The sequence below is a fragment of the Canis lupus genome, chromosome 6 (assembly GCF_003254725.2).
Source record: "Canis lupus dingo isolate Sandy chromosome 6, ASM325472v2, whole genome shotgun sequence".
Lineage (NCBI taxonomy): Eukaryota > Metazoa > Chordata > Mammalia > Carnivora > Canidae > Canis > Canis lupus.
This window is the reverse complement of record NC_064248.1, coordinates 71,905,083-71,918,957: the sequence shown is the minus strand read 5'-3', so window position 1 is coordinate 71,918,957 and position 13,875 is coordinate 71,905,083. Positions and strand designations below refer to the sequence as shown.

Genomic DNA, 13,875 nt, shown 5'->3' with positions numbered 1-13,875 from the left:
ATATGTTTCATATTAAAGTTCTGTATAGTCCCTTGCCCTAAAAGAAACCTTAATATTCTTTGAGGAGTACAAAACTGCTTTTTTACTTTTCCTTACTAGCACAAACAGGCAATAATAATTACCAGGCTGGTAGAGAAAAGATACTAAAATAAACACATTATTAAAATATTTATTTGTATATCCCTGTTTTCACACCCAGAAACCCAGTCTTCTTTCCAAACCACCACGTTCAGGTCTTTCTTGCAGCTTCATGTGACATTTCAGGGAATATTAGTATATTAGAGTTAGATAGGGTATTACAGAAAACAATTTAGCCCAACTCTGATATCTTGATGGATAAAGAAATTGAAGTAATTTACAATTAAACATATTTGGGGATAGAGTGGACTAAGATGTAAGGTGATATTCCCATAGGTTGATCTTGGAGGTGGTACATTTAACGTTAATATATGAACTTACACTTGTAAAAATCTTGTTTATAAACATTCACACATACATTATGCGATTTGAACCCGTAACATCTCTATAAGATGGATAGAGTGGGTGTTAGATTACCTTTCTCACAGATGAAGAGCACATGGTTAGAGCTTACATGTGGAAGCCAAAAAACTGAGACTAGATTAGTTGAGGGTGGAGGGTAACACGTATTGAGAAAAGCATAGGATTTAAAATCAGAAGACCCAAGTTCAAATCCCCATTCAGCTTTGATTTAAATTTACATTAAAGAAACATATTTTATGATATGGTATGCCAGTTGAGTTCTTGAAAAGCAGGGTCTGATAGGATTTTGGAGTGCAAGATATTTATCTGGAAGTGACACATGTGAAAATCAAAGGAAGGTAGTAGAATAAGCCTGGGGAAGCTTTTAGACCACAATGCAGACTTAACTAAAATTTTAGCCAGCCCAATGGGAGATCCAGAGCAAAAACTGCCTATTAGAGGAGTATCACTTGAGTCGCAATGACTATCTCCTTTTACCACCAGTTTTCTCAGGCAATGACTGGGGGCCACCATGAAAAGATCTCAGCTCTATTGCTACAGTGGAATCTGAAAGAGCTAGCTAAGGGAGACTGCCAGCTAACCTCTCTCCCACAACACTCTTTGTGAAGGGAGATCTGAGTGGCATATCTCTGCATCTGCCACACGAGGGGAAATACTTTCATTTTAAATGAAAAAGGGAGATTATTTGTCTCTATATGTAGTATAGCTCAATTGTGTACATAATAATTAATGATAAAAATTATATGTCAAGCATTATGCAAAATGCATTAATTATTTGATTTAATCCTCACAACAGCTCTATGAGATTGATACTATTATGATCTCCATTTTATAGGGAAAAAAAACCTAAAGCCTAAGAGGTTAGAAGACATGTGCCAAAAAAAAAAAAAAAAAAGGAAGACATGTGCCAAATGTAGGAAGTGGCCATTAATATGCAAACAGAAATTTACTTTGCCGTGCTAGTCTGTGCTCTATCTAGTTTCGTGAAGGGCCATACCTGGGAAAAAGAATGGAAGGAAATAAACACGCAAATGATAATAGTGATTATATGGTTATAAAGTACAGGTTATAAATTATTGATTCCTTCACTTTATTTTCTACACTTTCCACTATGACATGTTCTAGTTATCTGTTGAGGCATAATGAGTTACCCCAAACTTATACTCTACTATAATAATCATTTTATTATTCTTATGGATTCTCAGTTCAGAAATTCAGACAAGACACAGCAAGGATGGCTTGATTCTGCTCCATTATATTTAGGGCCTCAGAGAAGAAGACACAAATGACTGGGGTACTTCATCTAGCAGAGAACTGGAATTCCTTGGAGGCTTCACATATCTGATGTCTAGGCTGGGGTGACTATACGTCTGGCTTTAGCAGGATCATTTGAATGAAAAGCTTGTATGTGATATGTAGCTTCTCTTTGTGGTCTGGGATTCCTTAGAGCCTGGCTGTCTCAAGGTAGTCAGCCTTCTTACATGGTAGCTAATAGCTTCAAGAACAATTTTACCAGAAAATACAGGAAGATAATTTGGCTTCTTATGACCTAGCCTTAGAGGAAATGTGGTTTACTTCCGCCACAGTCTTTTGATCAGAACCCAGCTGGATTCAAGGGGAAGGACCACAAATTTCATATCTGTTTAGGAAGATGATGAATGAATTAGTGCCATATTTTAAAACCTGCAGAGGACATTTCCATAATCAGAAGAAAATAATTTTTAGATATTAAAAATTCCCAGTTTAATTTTTATTCTGAAATAGAAGTAGCAAAAACAAACACCTACAGACAAATGTATGTGTGTGCATGTGTGTGTATTTAACTTATGTGATTTGGTGGTAGAGAAGCTGAGCTCTCTGACACTAATGGTTATTTATCTCGGCTTTATCTAGAGTAACAATCACAGAGGTAACAACAGGCATGATATTAGATGCTGTTTTAGAGTTTCATACATAGCACAGAATTGAAGTTGCTAACATTACAAAAAGTTTTAATCCATTTATGTAAATCTTTAGAGGCCTCTATATCCCAAATCCTATTTTTTCAAGTATTTGCTGGACAGATTTTTTTTTTTTTTTTTGTTCATTCAAGCCTTACCCTACCACACGAGGATTTTCTTTTGTTTAAAAAAATATACAGTGGCTTCTGGTGGCACAGTTGGTTGAGCTCTGACTCTTGGTTTTGACTCAGGTCATACCTCAGAGTCATGAGACAGAGCCCTACCTCGAGCTCTGCACTGGGCACAGAGTCTGCTTAAGACTCTTTCCTTCTCCCTCTGTTCCTCCCCATACTCTCCTTCTAAATAAATAAATAAATAAATAAATAAATAAATAAATATCTTTATAATTAATTAATATTGTACACAATGTATTACAGAGGCTTATTTACCTCATACTTGAGAATGCTTCCGTGTTTCCCATTGAATGCTTATAATGTAAATTTGGCTAGATAGCACATAATGGATAACCTGTCAGTTCTCCAAAAGACCAATCCCTATTCACATCTTAAGGTCATTCTTTTAAAAACTTTGTCCTTCAATACTTGTTATATATCACAGAGAGCAAGCAATTAATATCAACTATATCAGATTTAAATTTTCCTATGTTATTCTTTTAGAGGAATTTTTTTCCCCCTTGGGAGGTGTGTACCATACTGATGACTTTTAAAATTATTCCATTAGAACAGAACACTTCTGTAGAGGAGGGGAAAAGTATTTGGGACTCACCAGTTAAATGCAACAAAATACACCAAAAGTACATCCTCTCTTTCATATTGGAACTAAGGAAAGATCAGCTAAAGCACCATGAAATGTCAGACATAAAACATGGACTTTGGAATCAAACAGACCCAAATTTGTACATAGCTCCAGCACTTAGAAACTACTTAAGGTTCTACAGGTACTTTAAATTCTTTGAATATGACTGCTATCAGCCATGATAGAGATATTAGTATTTTTCTCGTAAGTAAGTTATGAAGCTTGAAGAGATGTCAATAAAACATTTTATATGATGCTTAGCCCATAGTAAGCAATTTTTAAATAGCAATGATTGTTTTGTTATATTCTCCTTAGCATAGCTTCAGAAGATAAAAGCTCTATCTTTGTAGTAGATCTAAAAAAAAAAGAAAAATTTAGATCAGAGGTCAACTTGAGAAATCTAACCAAGGTAGGAAACCATGATTTAGTACTTCAAACTGACCTCGACATTTGACCATTCTGAAGAAATCATGACATGCTTTCCCTTACATTCCACAAATTTTGGCTAAGAAAAAAAGTATAAAGATAGTTGAGAAAAGGATGGATGTACATTTACTACAATATGCCTGATAAATATTTCATATGTTCCATTATTTTACACGTAATTATTTTAATATAACCTAGTACAGTGCTTCTCATAAGGTAGACACTCATTAATAGATATTTGTCAAATTAAGGAGTATCCATCTTTCTACAGATTCATACAAGTTCTTCATATATTAAATATATAAACCCCTTGTTGGTTTTACATATTGTGAATATTTCTCCAATTTGTCATTTATCATATTGTATTTTTTAATACTTTTATTTGCTTAAACTTATCATCTTTCCCCTCTATTTTAAAAAATGATTTTGTGCTTAAAAAGACTTTCTTCATTTCCCTGCACTTAAATGCCCACCCATCTGCAGGGAAAAACCTTTCAAGGTGATGTCTTTTTCATTTATCTCAGAGACTACTCCTGTCTTTAGCCCTCTCTCACCTTTTAAAAATAAAAGTTACAAAAAAAATAAAATAAATAAAAATAAAAATAAAAGTTACTGATGAGGTTGGAGTTAACTTCTGTGAATTATTTTTTTCTAGAAAAGCAAAACTTATAGACATTTCCTGTCTTCCTGTATTGCTTCAGAGTTTTCCTATATTATATTACTTTGATTAATTCAGTGGATAACTGAAGCAGAAGAAGTGAAGTTGTGGGGAGGAAGTAAGGGCAAAAGAGAAATAGGAGTTCAATGATGAAGTCAATCATTTTCTTATTGGGAAGTTTTCATTGAGGGCCAAACTAAGCCCCAGTTCTTCTATGTCCAAAAGCAATGAATTTAGTGAGTATTATTTTGCCAGGTAACTTTCAAGTATTTTAAATGCTTTACCACATCAGTTGTGAATGAACAGTTTGTATGTGTGTTACATTAGGACATACAATCACTGTCCCCTTTATTCATAATCAAGGAACTTAATGTAAAGGGTTATGTAACTTGTCCCCGTTGACATAGTCATTAGCAAAACTGAGATTCTAAGAGGTAATTCTAGTACCCATAGCCTTAACCCAATGTATCTTATGTAAGTATCTCAAACTTAACATATGAAAAATAAAACATTTTCTTTCTACCTCAAAAACTGCTTTTTCTTTATTATTCTTCCCTAGCTCAGGATCATGTCATTCTCCTTTCAGCTATTGCACTTGGAAAAAATCCAAACATCAAATACCAGAGCCTACAAAGCCCTATAAGATCAGGTGTCTTAGACCTCATCTTGAACATTACTTTTCCTTTCTTTTCTTTTTTTTTCCTAACCTTCTACTTAACACTAGCCCTCAAACACACTAAGTTTATTTCCATTTTAGGAAATTGCGTATTCCACTCTTAATTGCTCCCTGATTTCCAGTGACCATCCTTGAAATTGTCACTTGGATTTCTTCTTTTTGGTATTTATCATTTATCTCAAAGTGTACCTTCTCAGTGAAGCTTTCCCTGACTACTCAGTTGTAAGTAGCCACTCTATCATTTGTTAGTTTTCCTTCACAGTCGTTAGTACTTTATGATACTGTATATGATATTCTCTTATTTGATTATTTATTGTTTATTTATTTATTTGAAAGAGAGGGAGCATAAGCATGTGAATAGGAGGAGAGGGGCAAAAGGAGAGGGAGAGAAGAGAAAGAATCTCAAGCAGACTCCCTGCTGAACATGGGACCCGATGCAGGGCCCAATCCTAGGACCCTGAGATCATGACCTGAGCCAAAATGAGCCAGACGCTCAACCAACTGAGCCACTCAGACACCCTGTCTTATTTGTTTATTTTATCTCTCTCTTCTTATATGTATATGGTAAAAATATAAGCTCCATGAAAGCAGAAATTTAACTATTTTACTCAGTGTCATGACCCCTCTGCTCAGAACAGTGTTTCACATACCATATATGCTTAATAACTACTTGTTAAGTACCTGAAAGGTTTATTGAAAAAGGGAATGTTGTCATCAAAACTATGCATAAGAATGTTTATTGGGTAACAGTATGGAGGCTGGGCTGCAGGGAGAAAAGGCTTGATCATGGAGACTAGTTAGAAGACTGTAAAATGGAGGGTGATGTTAGAAGTAAGAAGAAATGTAGGAAGTACTAGTGAGTTAAAACCAGCAGAACTCTGAAACTGATTGAGTTGAAGGGTTTCAAAATCATTTGGAATAAGAAAATGCCATTAATATTAATAAAAATACTAGGAGATGAGAGATAACACTGGGAAAATTATGAATGGTATTTACAAGAGCAATTCTGAATTTTTAATTTGAGATGCCATTGATAGGCAGGATGTATGGATGGACTTGGAGGGATTTGGACTAAAGATAAAGTTATCTGATTGTATTAGCATTGCCAAAAGGTGGCATTTGGAATGAAAAAGTGGCTTGGGGCTAAACTCACTTTTTGGAGACAGATGGAAACAAAGAGGAGGCCAAGAAAAAGAAATCAGGAATATGTGGTTTTAGGACAGCAAAACAGATTAGGATTTCAAGAAGAAAGAGACCATCTGCCTATGAAGAAGAGGAGGATTGACATTGGATTTGGTAAATAAAGTTACTTTCTGAAACTGAGGAGGTGACTTCAGCACAATGGTGATTCCTTCTGTCTCAGGTGGAAGAAACTAGCATGCAATTTCTCTTGATGAAATAAGGCAAGGACAAAGGGAGAAGAGATGATATAAGAAAGAGCAAATTTCAATGTGTAAGGAGCATAGTGAACTCAGTTGGGATTTATATAAGATTTGGGTATACACAGCTAGAAATCACTAAAGAAATGGGATCAGAGCTATCAGCAGTGAGTGTCAATAACTTTTTCCAGAAGCCTGGAAAATGAAGGCAAGGATAGAGATAAGATGTAAGCCTATAGTCTGAACAGAAAGAGCCAGTGGACTAGTAAAGGAACACAAAATCTTTAATTTATTTGGTAGAAGAGGTATGCAGAGTAGAAAATTTGGAAAGTATAACATTAATTTTGCTATTTAGAATTCTTTACCAAAGTTCTTTCTTTTTCATTTTTTATGACTTTTCCTTTTTTATAATCTTCAGTTACGTGTAATAGTACTAAGAAATCAAACTTTGTTTAAACGAGAGGATCTTCTACATCAACAGTGTGTGAAATAATATGTTTATGCATAAATGCAATGGCCTATCCCGTGAAGACTTTCGTGCCACAGAGTGTTTTTTTTTTTTTTTAAATTTTTATTTATTTACTTATGATAGTCACAGAGAGAGAGAGAGAGGCAGAGACACAGGAGGAGGGAGAAGCAGGCTCCATGCACCGGGAGCCCGACGTGGGATTCGATCCCGGGTCTCCAGGATCGCGCCCTGGGCCAAAGGCAGGCGCCAAACCGCTGCGCCACCCAGGAATCCCCCACAGAGTGTTTTTGAGATGTTGGTGGGCCAAGTATTATAGAAGTTGTGGTTTGAGTTCTTACTCTGAGAGAGAAGGTTAAACATGAAGACCTTTCTTGCATTCCCTTCCAATGGTGGGGGTTTTATGAATATGACCTTCCATATCACTCTTTCAAATGTTTTGACTCATAAAGTATATAATAGTAATTTTTCATAGGATAATTTAGAAAAATAGTGGTTTTTAATTTTTTATGAACCATTTTTGAAGTCTTACCATATACTAGGTTTAAGTATGTTAATGCATATGAAACGTTGATTACATAATAAAAATTCAATGAATGTAAGGTACTATTAATATTGTGAAAAGTTCCCTGTCTCTCCAAAGACAGAAATGCAGTGCAAATAATAGTATGAGGAAAGTAAGGATCACTTTACCCATTGCATAAATTATTCTAACTCACAGGCCTAAATGCTACTTCAAACATTTTCACTGTTAAAATGAGTCAAGTTAAGAAAGACACTACTGATTAATTATGTATAAGCCCATGACACTATATGTCATTAATTATGCAGAGGAGCCATGACACACATGTAGAAAAGAAGCAATTATGGAATTACCAGGGAATAGTCCACTGCAGTCACTCCAGTCACGCAGTTGCCAGGGAAAGCACATTTATCGGAGTGACCTACACACAAGATTGAGTTGAGTTTGCAAGAGCCTCACCATAGGTAATGTCCTTTCTATCTTTCATGGTCAAGTGGTAGAGGATTGATTGAAACTGAATAGCCCTGTCATTTGCTCCTACATTTCAACCATTTGAGACTTGCTCTCTGCCGTCTCATGTGCTCTTATGCCAGAAATCACACGTAGGTTTTCTTTGAGCGCCTAAACTGTCTGACAGTCAGGGAATCAATATATCCTGTTGCACAGTGTCCAAACCTGCTATTAGTAGAAAAGTAACACTAAAGATGTGTTTCCTTACAGGACAGTGCGGAATTGATCACTTCTCTGCTTCACAGTGGAGCTGACATACAGCAGGTTGGGTATGGTGGCCTCACTGCCCTGCATATTGCTACAATCGCTGGTCACCTAGAGGTAAGTCTCACCTCGCTCACCTGTGAAAGCAAACCTGGCTCTTTTGATTCTTCTTAACTATTATCAAAGGCTGGCTTTTCAGATTCTAGGAGTTGGTTTATTTTTTTAGCTACTGAACACATATATTTATTTTGAGGGTCAGGTTAAGCTATATAAATGTTCTTTTGATAGTGGGTTCAATCTGTTTTGTAACAATGTAATCAAACATCAATTAATATAAAGATGACTGGATACACACAGGCTTTACAGCAGTGATTAACAGCATAGATTTTGGAGTCAGGCTGATGGAGTGATGGAGTCATTTTTCATCTCGTTGTGTTTACCTTAAGCAAATTTTTGTACCTCATGACCTCTGTTTTCTTCATTTATGAAAGAGAAACAGTAATAGGCCTATTATATTGATTAAACTAGATAATCCATATAAAGCACTTTACAGATTGCTTCAAATAGATTAAGGACTCCATGAAAGATCATTCATTCATTCCCTTATGTATTATTTGATTTATTAAGTATCTATTGTGCGGTAGATATTGTTCTAGTTCTGAGGTGAGACTAGCAAAAAAGACAGGCAAAACTCCATTTTCTTCTAATTTAGTTGTAGAGAATGAGAGTCAATAAAAAAAGTATAATGTCAGTAGTGAGTATTAGAAAAATAATAAAACAAGGTAGAATGGAAACAGAATGCCAAAGTGGGCACCATTTAAATATACTATATAGCGAAACTGTATAGAAAATATATGTGATAGCACATGCAAAGACCCTGTGGCAGGAAAGAATTAGTTGTGTTTGAGGGAAATGCATAAGCCAAAGTCATTAGTGTGGTATGAGCTAGAGATAGAGTGATGGAGACGAGATCAGGGGGATGTTGACAAAACAGATCACAAAATGTATTTAAAGACCATAGGAAGGACTCTGGATCTTGTCCTAGATGTAACTACTGAAATATTAATTTCATACATATAAAGCACTTTCATTTGTATTATTTGTTTAACTTAAAATTCCTCATGAAATAGTTTTTAGCATCACTGTCAACTGATAGATATAAAATCTTGTATCATCTGCCTTTACATACTGCAAAACCATTGAGAAAAAGAGCCACATCTGGAATCCTGGTCCGTTTACTCAAAATTCCCATGATTTTCACACTGTATTATTTGTGGTAATCACAATATGTTTATTATAAAACTGTTATCTGTTTCTCCCTTTTAGTCATGTTACACGTTAAATTGTACTTTCTTTGCTAACAACTGTGAGCAAGTAGAGCTGCATATAAAATCATACATAAAACCTATAAAATAGATGCGATCCACCTCCCTTAACAGAATCACTTTAAAGGGCTCTTACATTCAATAAATATTGATACATCTCATTGAGAGAAAAATAATGTCCTGCGTGCTGACATTTCCACCCCTCACTATATTTTTTTCTCCCCCCCCCAAAAAAATAAAACATTTTTGGTGAGATTCACTGTAAATATAAGTGAATCTGTTACTTATAAGAAGGGAAATTTCATTAGCATTAGCATCACCTACATATCAGTGTTTTCCAAAAAAGAAACCAACTGAGGCCAGTGATAAAGTATATGGAAGGTAAACATTAGGAAGTCTGGGTAGAGGAACTGATAAAGTAGACGTGAAGTTCCAGTGAGATATATTCAACCTCGTAATGCCCGGAAAATGGGAGAATATGTTTTGCAAGACAAAATCCTTTTTGTCTAGTGCTGAGCTGATTACGTTTGTGAGGGATAGAATTACAACAGTTTCAAAAGCAAGGTACTTAAGAGCTTGGTCTCTTTATCTCCTATTCAAATAGCTCTTTTTCTTGCTTCATAAATTGTAGTGTAGAAGGAAATGTAGTTCTACCAACCTAGGGCAAACTTTGCCAAAATCTTTCCAGGTAGGTCTCTACTCTTGTCTTGCATTGCTTCATAGATTCTCCAACTTCCTCTATTAGCTGTTGTGTAACATTTAATGACTTTTATTGTCAATCACTGCTGGTACATAAAGCAGGTGTATATACATTAACCTTTATTCTCTTCTTATCTAATGGACTAATTAACTTACAAATCAGATAATAAAAGAAAATGGTATTCAAAAAGCCTTCAAGCATCATACTCAAAATGCAAAATTCTTTTTCTTTGAATTATTTTTCCAAAGCTATTAATGCAATAAATACTCACTTTTAATATATTTTCTTCCCCTCACATTCATTTATTCATTTAATAAATATTTTAAACCTCTACTTTATCCATAGCCTAGTGCTAGAATGTGGGAACGATATAAGAGATAAGACATAATTTTCCTTCTAAAGGCTTTATAGCATAGCTAGACACACAAAATTAATATACAGGAAAAATTATATAAACAGTTCAAAACTAAAATAGTAAGGAAGGAAGGGGAAAGAGTCAAGGATCAAAGTGAGTTTGGTAATTAGGAACAATTAGAAATGTGATAATTACATGGCGTGGAATGACAATACAAAATGCGAAGTGTTAGGAGTTCACTGGGGAGAAAGATCAACTTGGACTGAAAGAGTTGGGGAAAGATTTATGAGAGGGGTTTTGAAGTTAGGCTAAACTTTAAAGAACAGTGAGAATTGGGCAGAGAAAAGAGGAATCATGTCCAGAAGTAGTAAGAAGAATGAGCTGAACACATCCATATTTAAGGGAGAGTGAATTTAATGCTAGTTGAATACACTGTAAAGAGTCCCTATAAATAAATTTGGATGTTAGGAATGGATCAGACTAAGGAAACTTAGTCCAAGGAGTTTAATTCAATTCAATAAGCAATTATTGTAGTGTATGATGTATAACACACATGTCTAAATGGTGCAATAGATAAAGAGACGAATAGAAGACAGAAATTCCTGCTCTTTAAAGACACAGCCAATAGGATATTTTTCTCAACAGGAAATGACAAGCCATTGAGACTTTTTGAGCAAGGGAACGATTGGAGATTTTATAAATAATGTATTGAAGAAGACTTCTTTGAAAAATTTTTTTTAATTTTTATTTATTTATGATAGTCACAGAGAGAGAGAGAGAGAGAGAGAGGCAGAGACACAGGCAGAGGGAGAAGCAGGCTCCATGCACCGGGAGCCCGACGTGGGATTCAATCCTGGGTCACCAGGATCGCGCCCTGGGCCAAAGGCAGGCGCCAAACCGCTGCGCCACCCAGGGATCCCAAGAAGACTTCTTTGAACAAAGTTTTCAGTATAGATTTCAGAGTGATGATATGATGATTAAAGAAAGAGACAGGAAAAAGAAAGAAAGAGAAAGAAAGAAAGAAAGAAAGAAAGAAAGAAAGAAAGAAAGAAAGAAAGAAAGAAAGAAAGAAAGAGAAAGAAAGGGACAGGGATAAAAGATTGGGTAAAGAAATCAATTGGGAAGAGAAATCAATTAGCTTCAATATGCTGATCTACTGATGACATCCAAGTTTTCAAGCAGAGATATTCATTAATCATTTAGAAATATACAACTGGCATTCAGTGGAGAAGTTGGGGTTTAGTATAAATTTTTGAAAATTATACATGAAGAGTTGATATTTGAAGCTGGAAGTTGTAAAGTAGGTCTAATAGGTAGCCAGGGACTGAGCCCCTATTCATAGGGACTTGAGGAATTACTGAATAGCCTCTTAGGGATAAAGAAGGATTGGTCACAGTGGTGTACGGAAAACAAGGGGATTGTGCTATCACAACAATGAGGAGTATGGAGACTTTCAGTAGATAAAAGATCCTGGCAATCAAATGGTATAGAAAGTACAATGAGTAGAATGGGATAAAATGCATAAGGTTTTTACTTATCATACCAAACATTTAGGTGCTTATTTTCACTCCTGCTTTTCACTGTTGGTTAGCAGAGATGGCGACAGTGAATCAGTGGGAGTTCCCTTTCATTAGTAGTCACTTTCTTTTATTGCCCACCTGTCCCTAGGCAACAATAACTGATGCTAAGTCTGACAGCCGTCTTTGTCTACACGTATCAAATTCAGAACCTCCATTAGTGTCTCAAGTGTGTTTGCTCTCCCATAATTGTGAATCCTATTAAACAATTTTACAATAAAATTTACATTGACTAGGCAGCTGTCTCCTTCAATAATAAAAGAGAACATGTGCTGTGGATTCCTAGACATGCTGATTGCAATTCAAGACTCAGATTTAAGCTTACTGTGCTTTGAAAAGCAGGCAAATAGTGCTTGTCCTGGGTCTCACTACCTCTCCCTGATTTATCCATCTATCAATACATGTGCATATGCTGCTATATACAAGGCCCAAGATCTTGTCAGCAAGCTACAAAAATGCATTAAACCTTCTTCTCCCCTTTGAATCCAGGAGGCTCATGAGTCATATGCTCTGTCAACCATAGAAAGTGAAAAATAGTAGCTAATGTTTGGTGGTGCTTTACTGCTCATGTGCATTTGTCATTTGGCTCCCTCATTAGATAGCTACCATTAGACTCAGTTTATCAATGAGGAAACTAAGGATTAGAAAAGTTAAGTGTCTTCCATAGGGTCATTCAGGCAGTAAGTAAAAGAGATGAGTAGGACTCAAATCTGGTTATCTACTTCAGATCTGTAGTCTTGTAAATAAAAGAGTACTCATTCCCTTTTGACTCTTGTATGTGTTGCTAAAACAGGCTTAGACCCATAAGACACAAAAAATGTATGCAGAAAACAAAACATAAACTGAATATCTTACTATCTAAGGCAAAGCACCATTGCTACATATACAAATTAAGCAACATTAATAGATTCAAGAATAACTTTATATATGGGTATATGGGCACCAAACTCGTGGACGTATAATGCGTATGTGTGAGCATACAACACACACATCCCCGAAGTGTAAAACACTTTATACTTAGATAATTCTTTTAAAAGCTGTTACACTTTGGTGTCTCATGCTGTAGTTTCTAAAGTTATCAGGAAACAAATCATTTATCTGTAGCTGTAGACAACTGTTTGAATAGCAAGCAGAAAAGCATGTCTGAGATGACACAATATGTAATATATAGGGGCTGTGGAGTGTTTTATTTCTCACAGAAAGTCACAGTTTCATATACACTTTGTGCAGGTGAGAGTATTATTTTTACAGTTGAATTTATTCTATCCTACCTTATCCTTTTTTTTTTCAGATTGTAAACACTTATCCAAACACTGCTTCAGAAATGCTTCCCAGTTATTTTGGAATTTATTTCTGATTTCAAGGAAACGCAATTGATGTTGTTCCAGTTCACTCTTAACTAAATCATCTGAATGTTTCAGGAGAGAGTTTTGTTTACCATGAAGCTCCTTACTCTAAGTTATTTCTTTTAAAATGCTTTAGTTTTCTCCCCAAAGACACAAACAAGTGAATGCTTGGAATTATAAAATGTGGTTTCTCTCTCTCTCTCTCCATCCCTCCCTCCCTCCCTCTGTCTCACTCTCTCTTTCTTAAAGAGATAATGTGATAATGTACTCAGGAGTTTTATAACTTAAGAGTATCGGATCTGCCTCCAGTCTTATGAATAGGCAGTAGTCCCTTATGAACTCCATTCCAAATTAGAGAAAGGAGGACCCCAGGCCATTTCACAGTGTGTGGTACGGTTGCCTTACCTCTGATGTCTCCCAAAATTTTGCAGGCAGAGAAACAAATCCTATCTGAACATCATGGGATACTGCAA

The 13,875-nt window shown here is 35.6% G+C and overlaps 1 protein-coding gene across 10 annotated transcripts in view; it reads left to right on the top strand.

Annotated features, from left to right (window-relative positions):
• Positions 1-13,875, top strand: part of TNNI3K (TNNI3 interacting kinase) — a 284,880-nt gene that overhangs the window by 26,595 nt on the left and 244,410 nt on the right. For all 10 annotated transcript variants that reach the window (XM_049111790.1, XM_025417974.3, XM_049111789.1 and 7 more), the window contains one exon: positions 8,106-8,216. In XM_049111790.1, the coding sequence (XP_048967747.1) occupies positions 8,106-8,216 (111 nt within the window). The remainder of the gene's footprint in view (positions 1-8,105; positions 8,217-13,875) is intronic.